The sequence below is a fragment of the Chinchilla lanigera genome, unplaced genomic scaffold (assembly GCF_000276665.1).
Source record: "Chinchilla lanigera isolate Chin_1 unplaced genomic scaffold, ChiLan1.0 scaffold00059, whole genome shotgun sequence".
Classification (NCBI taxonomy): domain Eukaryota; kingdom Metazoa; phylum Chordata; class Mammalia; order Rodentia; family Chinchillidae; genus Chinchilla; species Chinchilla lanigera.
In genome coordinates this window covers 12677156-12691712 of record NW_004955460.1, presented here as the reverse complement: position 1 = coordinate 12691712, position 14557 = coordinate 12677156, and the positions used below count along the sequence as shown (strand labels likewise).

The following is a 14557-nucleotide window of genomic DNA, read 5'->3' as shown; positions in this document are numbered from 1 at the left end:
AAGGAAACTCCAACTTGATGACTTTGCTTCTTTTGCTTAACTCTTACATGCAGTACTGTAATATACAGTATAACAGAATATAAAACTACATTACTATACTGTACAGTACAGTCAGCAAAAATTATAGGATGGTACTATAGAAGAAGCCACCATACGGCCCACTGCTGCTCATGTTCCTGTGCTGTGCGTCCAAATGTCATTACATGGGTAGGTTGTGAAATGAGGAATATCTGTTTTTCAAGTCAGTTTTAAAAAACTGGCCAGTATTGCCAAAGATGGTGGCTCATGCCTGAAATCCTAGCACTTGAGAGCTAGGCAAGAAGATCACCGTAAGTCTGAGACCAGCTTGGGCTACATAGTGAGACCTTGTCTCAAAAAAAAAAAAGGCAAGCCAATCACTGTATATCAGGTACTACGCTGAAATATTTTCATGGATTTATTTTATGACATCCTCACCACAGGCTTATCAAATTGGTATGATTTTTTGTGTTTATTTTGCTAGGGTTTGAACCCAGGGCTTCACACATGCTAGGCAATTACTCTATCAGTAAGTACACCTCAACCCCCATCACCATTTTTAAACAAGAAACTGAGGCACTGCTTGCATATAAAACAATGCTGATGTCCAAGATCCCCAAGAACAGAGTACTGAAAACTTAGCCTCTTTTGTTTTAATTTGGAATCCAGGTGATTTTATCCAGAGACCCACAGTAGCAAGTACAAAGGGTCAGTACCATTTTCTCTGAGATCTATTTCTGGAGGATTCCTCCCAGAGTACTGTTACAGTGATGAGTCAGTTTTGGGGGCTCTCAGGGTCCGTTTGGTACCATTCTTGACTAAAAGGGAATGGTGTCTATGATGCCCTAACGAACAGCCTGTCCTCTGCTGGAAACACCAAGGACAGGGCACGTGCGTCCTCCCTGGCAGCCCTCTCACAGCTGCACAGCTGTCATGGGCAGAACGCTCTTCTCACAATAGCCTACCTGGGTGGTGCTGCTCAGGTTGGGTGTTTCCAGACTCCTCACCAAGCCTGGGCCTGCTGGCTGCCAAAGCCCTGCTTATGCTCTGGTGCCTGCCTGAATAGTCCTGCAGATGCAACTCAACTGGGTGGATGGCAGGTCTATCAGCAGGGACAGCACCCTGGATAATTTCTCCAGGGGCATAAACATATACATATATATGTATATGAAGAACCAGTGTGAAGCGGGGTGTGGTGGTACACATCTGTAATCCCAGCACTCTGGAGGCTGAGGCTGGAAAGTCACAAGTTTGAGCCCAGACTAGGCAACTTAGTGAGAATTTCTCTCAAAATTTTTTTAAAAAGGGTTGTGGATGTACTGTAATTCAGTGTGAAGGCTCTAAGTTCAATTCCCAGTACAGAAAGAAAGAAGAAAGAAGAAAGAAAAGAAGAGAAGAAACAAGAAGAGAAGAGGAGGAGAAGCCAGTGTGATACCAGTGATGCTGATGCTATTTCTCAATACCAATCACACCATAGTGTCTCTAGGATAGAGCACTGGCCTTAGGAGGCAGTGACGGAACCCTGGCTCTGCTACTGGCTGAACCTGGGACAGACTAACCTCTCTAAGTCTCAAGTATAGGTGATAGCTGTACCAACTGGCCCATCCATCTCAAGGAGCGTCTAAAGAGCTGGATGGGACAGGTGTGTGGAATGTTGCGATAACATGAATAGAAGGCTATGATCCTGTACCAAAGCCCTTATCACAACACCAAATTCCAAGGTGCAGGGACTCCAAAGTGACTTGAATCCTTACCCAGTCCTCTCTATCCTACTATCTGAGAGCACAGAATCTAAACTTCGGTGATTGCACATAGCCAGGGCTACTTAAAACTCTGCTGCCTTTTGTGCAGCTGGTGCAACAGGCCTTCATGCAGCTAGGGTGGCCCAGCTCCTAAGGCATGATGCTAGGGCACAGACTCCAGTGTCACAATGCTCAAGCCACTGCATGCAGACTGTCCCAGAACTGATACACATGTGCAGTCCACTGTTACAGAAGGGTACTGCTGCCCTGATACTGACTTGCAACCCACAGCTATGGAAGGTTACTGCTGCTAAGCCAATGAAAAGCTGGTAGAACATTACCTTCTTCAACTCAATAATCTCATCATACATGTCTTCTTTCTCTCTATAGACGGCAGTCCCAGGGACGTGACCTAGAGGACGATATATAAGCCTCTTAGGAGACCACTGAAAAGAAAAAGAATTCCTGGCTATGTCTTAAAGAAAACCTGGAAGTTAACAGAACTTCTGGTCTAACTATGTAAAAGGACTAAAAGGAATCCCAGGGAATGTGATATACTTAGTTTTTTGCACAGCAAATAAAATGAAAACCAAAGACAACAAATCCACACAGCATCAATACCCATTCCAATGAAGGATAGTTTTACTGTGGTTTTAATGTAACACCTAGTATGTTAGGAATCCAAACTATTTAAGCCTAAAATACAACTCTTAACTGGTAAAATCAGCTCTGAAGGAACAGTGAAATACAAATGAAACTATCCTTCCTTGGAGAGGCCCAAAGGAGAGGCCAGCAGAACACGTGGACAGAAATGCAAAACATACAGTTTCTTTTGGTGGGATTCAGCCTTTGTATTATTATCTGCAATTTGTTTTCTTTCCCGGCACAGTGGGTGCCTGGCTGTATGAGTCACTTCCCAGGAGGGCAGAATGACCTTTACAAGACACTGTCCTTAAGACATTCCCAAATGTCCCAGGGACGGAGCTTCCACATGAAGCCAGCAATCTCACTCTGGCAAAGGCCAGCTCCATCCAGAGTTCTTTCTTCCTGTCACAGTGGCACGCTCACACCTGCTGGCAGGAGAGCGAAGGCTGAACCTCTCCATGCTCACAGCCTGTCAGGGAGCTGGGATGCTGCTGGGGTGAGGGTAGAGCTCAAGGGGTGAGGTTAGAGCTCCAGGGGCTGAGCAGGCTTTCTAGCTTGAATGTACAAGGATTGAATATAGTGGTACAGCAAACACACTGGGAGGTACTTACTACCTCTCCTCAACCTTTCTGAGATACCAGCAGTCAGCCACCAGTGTGCTGGTGAATGTTTCGCCTTGCCTCTCAAAAATACGTCAGTGAGCTGAGGCAGGAGGATCACTGCGAGTTCGAGGCCAGCCTGGGTTACAAAGTGAGTTCAAGGCTAGCCTAAATTGAATAGTGAAATCATGCCTCAAAAAAAAAATCAGTGAAGCCCTGATTTGTAATGTCTGGCCATTTCTGCAGTGTAACTATTCTCACAATGCCCTATATCAGTTGCTGATGTGACACTGTGCAGCCCAGGAAACTCCTAAAAACGTTAACAGGTGGCTCCTGCAGGCGCTGCTCCAACACACAACACGCCACCGTGCAGCGCCAAGATAGCCTGAGGCGAGGGCAGTTCTGGCGTCACGGGGCGGAACCAGGGAGCTCACGCCTACCTAGGGCTTGAAGACTATGCCACATGTACTCAGGGGCTCTGAGGAGATTACAGACAACATCACTCAAACAGGCAACGTTAGAACCTCTGTCACCTCAAGCCCCACCCTGGCATTCCCACCGTTCTGCTCTGGAGCGGGTGCCTCCACGGGGCAGCCACACACCTTGCTTTGAAGTTCCCAGCCACAGCTTCTGTGGGGTTAAGGACATCCTGCTGCTCAGAGGCATGCTTCCTGGGGTCCTCACAGATCTCCAGGAGGCCACTTTCCTTGGTTTAGAGTAATAAGGTGACTCTGAAAAGCCAACAACACATGATTTTTGAGTTGCAAAACATCAATGTTCCCTCAACAGACTGCTTTAGAGACAAACATGGTAAAACAAAATATTCAAAGGCTATGATGACTCTAGACAAAAACACTGGCAAAATTCTTTAATATAGATATTTTATTTAGTTAATGTGAAAAAACTTTTGGATTGGGTTTTGCTATATTGCATAGCCTGGCCTTGAGCTCCTGAGCTCAAGGGATCTTCCTGTCTCAGCCTGCCGAATAGATGGGACTGATGCAAGCCATCGTGCTCAGCTTTATGATTCTTTTATACACATGTATTAAGTATGTGAATCTATACACATTTACATTTACATTTCTCATTTAATTTTTAGTATAAACAAGTAATGGAAATTTAAAATATGTAATAATTCTACAAATATTATATTTGATGTCCCCCTCCAGTTTTTATAGTCACACCCACAGCAAAGGTATAATTCTGTATCCTTTAACATAAATATTTTCCATGGTGCTACATAGTGACATGGCGGTAATACTCAAAATTTAATACACAAAATGTCTAGAATAAATGATAAAAATTCTATTTCCCAGAGCATTCTTTTGTCATTAAACTGATAAGAACAGGTACTACACTTGATCTTAGCCAGAAGGCCGAGAAGCGATTGATTTTGTCATTAAAATGAGAAAAATTTCAAAATTCTTTTTATCTGGGGTTTCACCTCTTAATTATATAAACTCTGACAATTTTATGCAAAAAATGAAGGTACCCACAAAATATTCTTACCTATTTTTTACTTTTTTGCGGTACTGGGGATTGAACTCACGACCTTGCGCTTGCCAGGCAGGCCCTTATGCCACTGAGCTATATCCCCAGCCCTTACATATTTTAAATAGCAATGAAATTTGTACCTGTAGAAGGTCCAGAAAATTTACCTGATGTTTACATTTGTTAAATTATTAAGTTTTTCCCATGGTGTCACAATTAATGGAAAGTTTCCCATTTAACTCAGAAGAAGGGAATGATGCTACCCGGGCTTGGGGTACACTTTCACTCACCCCAGGATTCCAGGTGTCCTGCAGGTCTTGCAAACTCTCAACGCTTAAAAGTAAATCAATGATCAGAAAGAGACCATGATCTGGGCGTGGTGGCGCACACTTGTCATCCCAGCACTCTGGGAGGCCGAGGCACGAGGATCACAAGTTGCAGCCCAGCCTAGACAACTGCCTCAAAATAAATTAAGGGCTTGGGATGTGGCTCATGCAAAGGCCATGGGTCCAATCCCCAGTGTGAGAGAAGAAGAGCGCATAAGTCACATTTCTCTTGTCATGTGTACGGACTTATCAATGAGCTGGAAGGATTCCTCAGGAAAACATGTATGCATGTGGAGAAAAGCCAGGGCACAGAAGGAAAATGAAAAAAGGACGGAAACACACTGGTGTCTGATAGTGCCTGAAGAATCTAATAGAAGGAGCAGGATGCTCAGAGCAGCTGGGAGGACAAAGAGCTTCAGAACTCTGGAAACTGCAAACCTCTGTGCAAACTAAGCAGGCATTCAAGACATCTATTGAGTAAAAGGGACAGATGTGGGCTCTGATGTCCCCACACTTGACATCCAGACAGAAAAAACAGATCCTGAACAAGTCTCAAGGGGCTGTGACCAGCCTGGGAGCTGGGGGTGGTACTGAGATGTGGCCACTGGTGTGGGGGGTTGAGGATTTTCTCCACAAGGAGACGCAGGGGGCTGCAAGGAGGGGCATGGGTCTTTGAGCAGGCACCTGGGCTGTGGGGAGACAGCTGGGCTGCACTGTAGGTCAAGTGCCTAACCCTGCTCAGGCTCAGCCTCTGGCTGGTCTAAATCCCAGGAAAAACAATTCTGATGTTGACAAAACTCAAGAGGAAAATAATTTGATTATTGATATCCAACACTTGGAATGTTTGGCATTCAATAAGAACTTAACTTTCCTTTTCCCTTTATTCTTTTGCCTACTGGGGATTGAAACCAGGGCCTAGTGTGTGCTGGGCAAGTGTGCTACTCTGAGCTGCAGCCCTGGCCCTTGGTTTCTTTGAAAGGTGTATATTACTCATAATATGTGTTGCGTAATCTTCACAGCAGAGTACGTGTTGTGTCAGTAAGACAGCTCATCTGTATTCTCTCCAAGTCTCATGTACACAATGAGTATGTCTGAAGAATATGACCTGTGTGCAAAACACATACACACACATACAGAGGGCAAGGTCAGGGAAGGCCAGGGTCTTGGGAGCAGAAGGAAGCCAGTCTAGGATTTCATGGTGCCGTAAACACAATCGTGCCACTGAGACTGGCTGTGCTCAGAGCAAGGTGACAGCAGAGATGAATCAGGAGGTCTTGCTGGCGTCTGGATCAACCCCATCTCAGCAGCCTTCTCCCATGGGCACTGAGTCCTAGGCCATCCAAGAATAGGACAAAGCTGCCCACACCCTGCTGAGGGTGTGGAAGAGAAGAATCACGGCAGCAGAACAAACCTGGGAGATCCCACAAGGAACAAAGCGCCTGTCCTGGAACGCCCACGCCTCAGCACAGCGCCCCACACAGGCCACAAAGCCCTGTGCCTTGTGGGAGGCTGGGCAGGGCAGCGGCCGGGCCGCATTCAGGAGCCTAGCCACAGGGTAGCCTGAGAATGCCCCTGGATAGGGCAAACGGAAGTAGTCCTGCTGCCGCCATCCCTCACCAACTCCACCTGGCTCCAGGACAGCAGAAAAGGGCTGCCTTTGGAAGCACTCCAGGATGAGTGTGGGCATCAGAGGGTACGGGAGGCCCGGCTGTACTTACTTGGTGATGTGGCAGGAGGTCTGTGGAAACCTTTCCGCTTTGTCTTCTGGGGGGAAGAAGAAGGGATGTGAGGGGCAGGCTGAGCTTCTTCCCCCCATGTCCCATTCTATCTGCAGCAAGAAGCCCTGCTGTGTTCACAGAGGGGGCGAGAGCGGGCTGAGCTCACTGAGACCTGCGCTCGCTTGCAGGTGGCTAGGGACTGAGGGCACCACAGTGCTCTCATGGACATGGGTAGTGCCAGCGAAGCACAGGACACCAGGCCTGCGCTCTGGGCCTCAGAAGGAAGATCCCACACAAATGTGGGTCTTCTCCCAGGGCTTCTCTGGAGCACTGGGGCACACTTTTGTCTGAGCCCAGCATGGAAGTAAGTCACCTGCAAAGCCCCTGAAGGAAGAGTCCAGCAAGGAATGAGCCTGTGTTGGGCCCATGTTCTCACTGAGGTCACTTAGCAGAGAACAGTCCTTCCCTGGAGAGGGCAGCAGAGGGTGCCCAAGGCGGAGCCAGTTGTGCCGGTGCAGTGAGACCCATTTTTTTCACTTGTTCACTGAGAGAGCAATTGGCAGGCGTCCTTTGGCACACAGCACAGCTTGTAGCTGACCCAGAAGGGCCAGCCTGGGGACCACTCACTCCCCGCCAGACCTCCTGGCCAGTTTCCAACACCCCCAGACCTGCTGCCAGGCCAGGCCATGCTGGGCCCTTTGCACCTTCCCCTTCCATCCCCCTTCCCTCCTGTGTCAGGGCTGGGGACAGGGTCCAGACCAACACCAGGCTCAGGACAGGAACTAGTCATCTGCCTCCACGAACCTTGCTCAGGATTTCTCTTTGGAAAAAAGTTTTAAAATTATAATCACCAATTTTCAAATCTAACTAAGGGACTGAAACTTTCCGACACCAAGCAGCATTCAGCGGGAACTGCGGGCCCCTATTATACTTACTGGCTCCAAGTCAGAGTCAAAGGTGATTGCGGACAGACTGTCATCTCCCTGCAGGAAGAGATGAAACACTGTCACTGTAAGGCACTGCTTAGTCTCCCACAGCCTGCATAACACTGAAACAGAATCCAGCGGGCCCCACACACAGGAGTCTCCAGACAGCCGAGCCTCCCAGAGGGGAGGAGCGTAGAAGGCCAACAGCAAGTCCTGCTGGTGGGGCTCCTGTCCTCAAACCAGCACACGGTGTCCTGTAGAAGTGCAGTGTACCTTCCATAAAAAGTGAGCTCTAGACAAAACATTTCATTGCTCATCCTGTTTTAAACATTCTGACATTTATTCATCTTTGCATCACAGTATGGTGAATCTATGTGTCGGCGAGAACAGGCCAATCATATTTTAGAAAACATACTCATGGCGTTGGAGGCTGAGTTCCAGCCCCAGCACCGCAAAGAGAGAGAAAGAAAGAAAACAACTACTGTAACTCCTTCTTAGCTCATGTGTTATTCTATGAGAAGACACGTGGCTCACAAACCTTCCTGTCTTCTTACGGCAGGGATTTTGCCCTGGCAGAGGGGATACAAGGAAAGTCCCACCAACTAACACTAGGGCCAGACTTCAGGCAGGAAGACCGCTTTCCAAAGAGAGGAAGGTCCTTGTATTAACTCAGGTTGAAGCTAAAAAGAGAGACAGCAGAATACATTTAAAGCTTCTTTCAGAGTAATGATTCATCATATGCTGGCAATTAGGACGAGGCTTTTGTTTGGAACCACATTGCTATGGCAGAGGGTGCAGGCAAGAAGGTAGAGCAGCAACCATCAAGGTGTTCAGAGAACCACAGGAGGCCTTGCTTAGCTAATTAAATGACAATGTGTCAACACGGTGACTTAGGTAGGGACTATTATCGGTGGAAATTATAAAATCACCAGATGAAAGTCAGGCCTGGTGGCAAAAACCTGTAATTCCAGCACTCTGGGAGGTTAAGGCAGGAAGACTGCAAGTTTCAATTCAGCCTGGACAACTTAGGGACTTAGTAAGACCCTGTCTCAAAATAAAAAAGAATGGAGGATGTAGCTCAGTGTGTGAGGTGAAGGCCTTGGGTTCAATCCCTATTACTGCAAGAACAAGCAACAGCACCAACAAAAAACCATAAGGAATTAAAATACTTGAAAAACACTATAAGCCCATAGACATTCATAGAACACTACCTAGGAACAGCAGAATACACTGTCTTCTAAAGTGCACATTAAACACAAACCATATGATAGGCCATAAAACAGGACCAAAGAGACAGAAATATTGAGACAGAAATCATGCCAATATATGTTCGCTGACCACAGTGGAAAGGAGAAATAGATGAGAGAAAAAAAGTGTAAACTCCCAAATGTTGGAATTAAACAATACATTCCTAAACAACCAAGGAGGTAAATTAGAAAATACTCAGGTGAAAAGTTGGGCCCAAAGGGAAGCTGTAAATGTCTACATTTAAGATGTCATGTCAGGTCTACAACCTCACCTTCCACCTCAGGATGAAAGCTGAGTCCAGAGGGAGGGGCCGTTTGTAGTTGCAAACACCTACCTGAAAGGATCTCAGGTGAATAACTTGCCACTTCAGGGAAGTAGAAAGAGAAAAGTAAACCCTCAGCAAGTAGAAAGAGAAATAAAGGTTAGAGACTAAATGAGTTGGAAAAAAAAATCAATAAAACCCAAAACTGGTTCTTGATCAACAAAAGAACAACAAAATTGACAAACATTTATCTAGACTGACCAGAAACAAAGAGTTAAGACACTAAATTAATTACAGGGCTGGGGACATAGCTCAGGGTATAGCGCCTGCCTAGCAAGCACAAGGTCCCCAGTTTGATTCCTGGGACAACAACAACAACAACAAAAAGACACTAAATTACCAAAAATGGACTAAGAGGGAACAATACTACTGACTGCATAGAACTAAGAGAAGGCCCAGGGCCACACGGTCCTATCAGTGAATGCCATCAAATTCTAAAAGGAAAATCCTTCACAAATTCTTCCAAAAACTAGAAAAGTAGGGAAAACCTTCCAAACCACTATCTGAAGTCAGCATTACCCTGATAGCAAACCAAATACAGAAACTGTTAAAAAAAGAAAACTACAGATCAGTATTCCTTTTAAATACATATATACATCCCTCAACGAAATGCTAGCAAATGGAATCTGGCAACATATAAAAAGAATTATACCAAGGGGGATCATATACCATGACTAAGTATGATTTATCCCACAAATGAATGTAAGGTTGGTTAACATACCAAAATCAATGTAAAACACCATCTTGACTAAAAAGTATCATTATCTCAAAAAAGCAAGACCCCGTTATTATTATCTTAGAAACTGTAGAAAATTCATTTGATAAAACCCAACACCCATTCACGATAAAAATATTGAAAGAACTATGAAGAGAATTTTCTCACTTATGGCATCTATAAAAAACCAGAGCAACATCATACTTAGAGGAGAAAGACTGAATATTTTCCTCTTAATATGAAAAAAAGAGACAGCAATGTACTTTTTCCCATTACTTTAGTTCAGCCTATACTGGTCCTCCTAGCCAGCACAATCTGAGAAAAATAAATGAGCACTATCTATTCACAGACAACATGGCCATAATATAGAGAATACTAGGGAAGCTACTAAAAAATTATCACAATGTATTTTATACATTGGAAAATACAAAACATTGCTGAAAGAAGTTAAAGAGCTAAATACATGGAAAGATATTCCATGTAAATGTGCTGGGTATAGTGGCATATACCTACAATCCCAGTGCTCTGGGAGGCTGAGGCAGGGGGACTGTGAGATCAAGTCCACCGTGGGCAACTTAATGAGATCCTGTCCCAAAATTTAAAAATGGTTGGGGATACAGTTCAGTGTGAAGACTCTGGGTTCAATCCCCAATATTGGGGGTGGGGGGTGTTAATAAATGAGTTCAAGTTTGTAAGAAACAACAGGGCTGGGGATATAGCTCAGCGGCACAACACCTGCCTGGCAAGCATGAGGTTGAGTTCGATTCCCAGTACCAAAAATAAATAAATAAATAAACTAGAAACAACAGTCATATGACATATTAATACAGTTGTACTAATGCAGTTGTATGCATTGCCAATGAAAAACCTAGAATGAAATTAAGAAAATTAAGGGTCGGGGATATAGTTCAGTGGCATAAGTGTCTGCCTGGCAAGCGCAAGGTCCTGAGTTTGATTCCCGGTACCAAAAAAAATTAAAAAATAAAAATATATAAGCCGGGTGGTGCACGTGTAATCTCAGCACTTGGGAGGCTGAGGCAGGGGGACTCATACTTCCCACTTTCTTTTTTTCTTTTGGTACCGGGAATTGAACTCAGGACCTTGCGCATGCCAGGCAGGCGCTTGTGCTGCTAAGCTATATCCCTGGCCCCCAACTTTCAAACTTACTACAAATTACAGTAATCAAGACAATGATACTGGGGTAAGAATGGACATATAGGCCAAAGGAATGAAACCGAGAGTACAGAAAGAAAAATCTTACATTTATGGTCAATTGACTTTTGAAAAGGGAGCCAACACTATGCAGGGGAAAGAAGAGTAGTGCTGGGATAGTCAGTGCTGAGACTAGCAGACAGCCACATGCAAAAGAACCTCTCCCGGGCTGGGGATATAGCTCAGCGGCCGAAGCGCCTGTCTGGCAAGTGCAAGGTCCTGAGTTCCATTCCTGGTACAAAAAAAAAAAAAAAAAAAAAAAAAAATCTCTCCCTTATAGTATACACAAAAGAAGTTACTCAAAATGCACCAGATTAAATGTAAGACCTAGAACCATGAAACTTATAGCAGAAAACATACAAATCTCTATGACCCTGGATCACAGAATGATTTCTTAGATATACAGTGGTGACTTGGTTCATGAATTTAATTCTTTCCATGATTCTGGAATTAAGTTCTTAAACTGGGTAACACTGTAACTCTAAAAGAGTGAAAGAAGCTGGGCATGGTGGCACATGTCTACAATCCCAGCGTTCAGGAGGCTGAGGCAGGAGGATCATTGCAAGTTTGAGGCCAGCCTGGGCTACAAAGTGAGCTCAAGGCCAGCCTGAATTACATAGTGAGACCCTGTCTCAAAAAAAAAATTATATATACATATATATAATAGATATATATATAAAATAAATGAAAAAGAGAAAAAATAAAAGAATGAAAGAAAAAAAGGTAAACTATCAAAGCTGTACCATAATTAAAAGCTTTTTGTTCTATAAAGAATAGCAATATACAACAAAAACCACAAAAACTAATAATGAGGTATTATGGCTTAAATCTAGATGCTTCCCCAAAGCCTCACATGTTCATAGGTGGAGCTTTTGGCAGTGACTAGATAATGGGTGTGATACTGGTTAGCCCATTGATTGGTTTGGCATAGCTCTAGACTTGAGTGATGGATTTACTTGAAGACAGAAAACGCACCCTGGGTGTGGGTGGCACCAACCAATAGGCTTGCAGCCTGTATGGAATAAAAAGGGAAAGAGGAAGTCTCATTGCTTCTTGCCTGCCTCATCATGAGCTCTTTCTCCCTGCCATGCTGCCCTGCAGTGGAGCCAGCTCACTATCAACCGAAACCTCTACAAACTGTGAGCTGAAATAAACCTTTCCCCCTTTAACTTGTGGGTGTCAGGCATTTTCTCCCAACAACGAGAAAGTAACTAAGACATGAGGTCAGCAAGAAAGTAAAAGACAAACCGCAGAATGGTAGAGATTATTTGCAAATGATATATCTGGCAACAAGTTAGTATGCAGAATGTATAAAGAACTCATACAACTCATAATACAACTCATTACAACTCAATAACTCATTACAACTCATTACAACTCATACAACTCATACAACTCATTACAACTCAATAATAAAAAAAGAAGCTAATTTTTTTCAGTGCTAAGGAGTAAGCCCAGTCCTTATACACGATAAGCAACTGCTCTACCATTGAGCTACATCCCTAGCCCACAACCCAATTTTTAAAATGGGCAAAAAATCTGAGTCTAAAATATATTTCTCCAAAGAAGATATACAAATGACTAACCTATGAAAAGATGTTCTATGACTATATTACTGAGCTGCAGCTCTATTGAGCTTCATACTTTGAGTCAATTGTATAGCCTGACAGTCATATTTCAATAAAAGATGTTTTATACCTCAGAATGTAGCTCAGCGGTAGATCACCTGTCCAGCATGTGTGAAGCCCTGGGTTCCAACCCCAGCATCCGAAAAATTTCGAAGATGTTTTAGAAAAATAATAATGAATTGCTCCATGTGAAGTTAAGATAACTGGCTGGCTGTTTGGGGAGAAAAAAGTTAGATGCTTACCTTTTACCTGATACCAAAATAATTTCCAGTGAATAAAAGGCTCATGTGTTAAAAGAAAACCTGAAAAGTTACATCAGGCACAAGGCCTGGCTACCCAGACTGAATCAAAACTGACAACTATTCACTCTGCTGCCGAATGGCCATTCCTCAGAGCAGTAATAAACAAACACAGTCTGTGCATGAAACAGGAGACTGACAGTCATGGGTGAATCTGGAAATCTCAATTTCATGTAGGTGGGAGAGAGATGAACGTCACCAATACGCTTTAATCTGCAGAGAAGAGTGGTAACAGCAAGATTTCCTGGGAGGCCGAAGCCCACAGGCCTGCCTCTTGGGCCCCACGTATCGCTCAGTTTTAGTCCTCAGCTTCTAAGAACTCTGTCTGCTGGAGTTTATGAAAGGGAAACACAGACAGCTGACCGTGTTCACAGTGAAGTGGAGTCTGCAGGCATGGTTGGGAGCCAAGGATCTGCCCACGCTCCAAGCGGACAGGACCTTTGCCAGCTTTCCTTGTGTGGATGGCAGATGCCAAGGCCTCTCCTATCATGTGACATGAGATTAGGCCAAGGCCAGGGAGCAGGGGTCTGGAGAGCAAAGCAGAAGCAGACAGACACGAAAGCCCATGAGTGCTCTGTTCATCCTTCTCGGACACCACAAGCCCCTTCACAAGTATGGCTCTCAAACCACCGGTGATCCTGCCCTCTGGCACTCTACCTCCTGGGAGTGCACTGCAGTCCCTGGGCTGCTGGCAGCCAGGTAGGTGGATGAGCACCCTGCATGTACTCTAGAGGGGCTCCCAAAACCTCACAAGCTCACCTAGAGGTGCTCTGATCCCAGGCTAGGAAACGGATGGACTTGGCAATTTCTACCTTCAAAAGGTGCCTTTGGGTTTAAGGAAACAGAACTGAGCTCAGCAAAATAACCACAAGCGAGGCTGCCTGTGCTGCGGCTGAGTCTTCCATGGGACCGAATCCCTGGAGACCAAGGCATCAGGTCCTAAGTTGCTTTTGTGTCCTCAGAACTTAGGACAGGGCCTGATATGCATATTACATACCCACAGAAAATTATAGCAACACTGTCTCTAGGAGAAAAAAAACTCAAAAGAGTAAAAGCAGGGAAAAGGATAAATAAAATAGGGTTAGAAGTTTTAAAATCACGTTTTTAAAAATATGTGGCTATGGAAAGTGCTAACATAAAAGTAGATGGCAAAGGTTACAAGACAATATAAATATGATCTCAGTTTTTAAAAATGTATGGGGAAAAGACGTACAGAAAAATATTAGAGTACAGCAAATGTGAACTGACTTTCTGGAGGTAACCACATTATGGATAATTTTTCAAATTTTCTACAATGGGCATGAATTACTTTCATAATCAGAACACAAATCTTCTTACAGTGGGAGGAGGGCTGGAGAAGCTCACTTGCCTAACATGTACAAGGCCCTGGCTTTGGTGGGGGAGAAGGGGAGGTGGGTGAAGGGTCAGTAACTCAGGGCGGGTACAGACAGGCAGGTCCTGCCGAAGAGATGGGAGTTGGATCCCTCAAGGGAGAAGTACTGACTGCAGCTGCTCCAAGTTGACCAGCATTACAGAGCCTCACCGTCCGTGAGCTCAACACAGCCCTCTGGGCCCTGTGGCTGGTGTGCAACATTCCACTGGCTTCCTTCAGGAAAAAATAAACTCAAGGTGCTTCACTGTTACCAGGCCCATACCCACCTTCCCTTC

General features: G+C 44.7%; 1 protein-coding gene across 1 annotated transcript in view; it reads right to left on the bottom strand.

Annotated features, from left to right (window-relative positions):
• Iqce (IQ motif containing E) overlaps positions 1 to 14557 on the bottom strand; it is a gene marked incomplete in the record, with an annotated part of 47965 nt that overhangs the window by 32901 nt on the left and 507 nt on the right. The window contains 4 exon segments of the mRNA XM_013521153.1: positions 2102 to 2172; positions 3607 to 3735; positions 6540 to 6585; positions 7475 to 7522. Coding sequence (XP_013376607.1) covers positions 2102 to 2172; positions 3607 to 3670 — 135 coding nt within the window.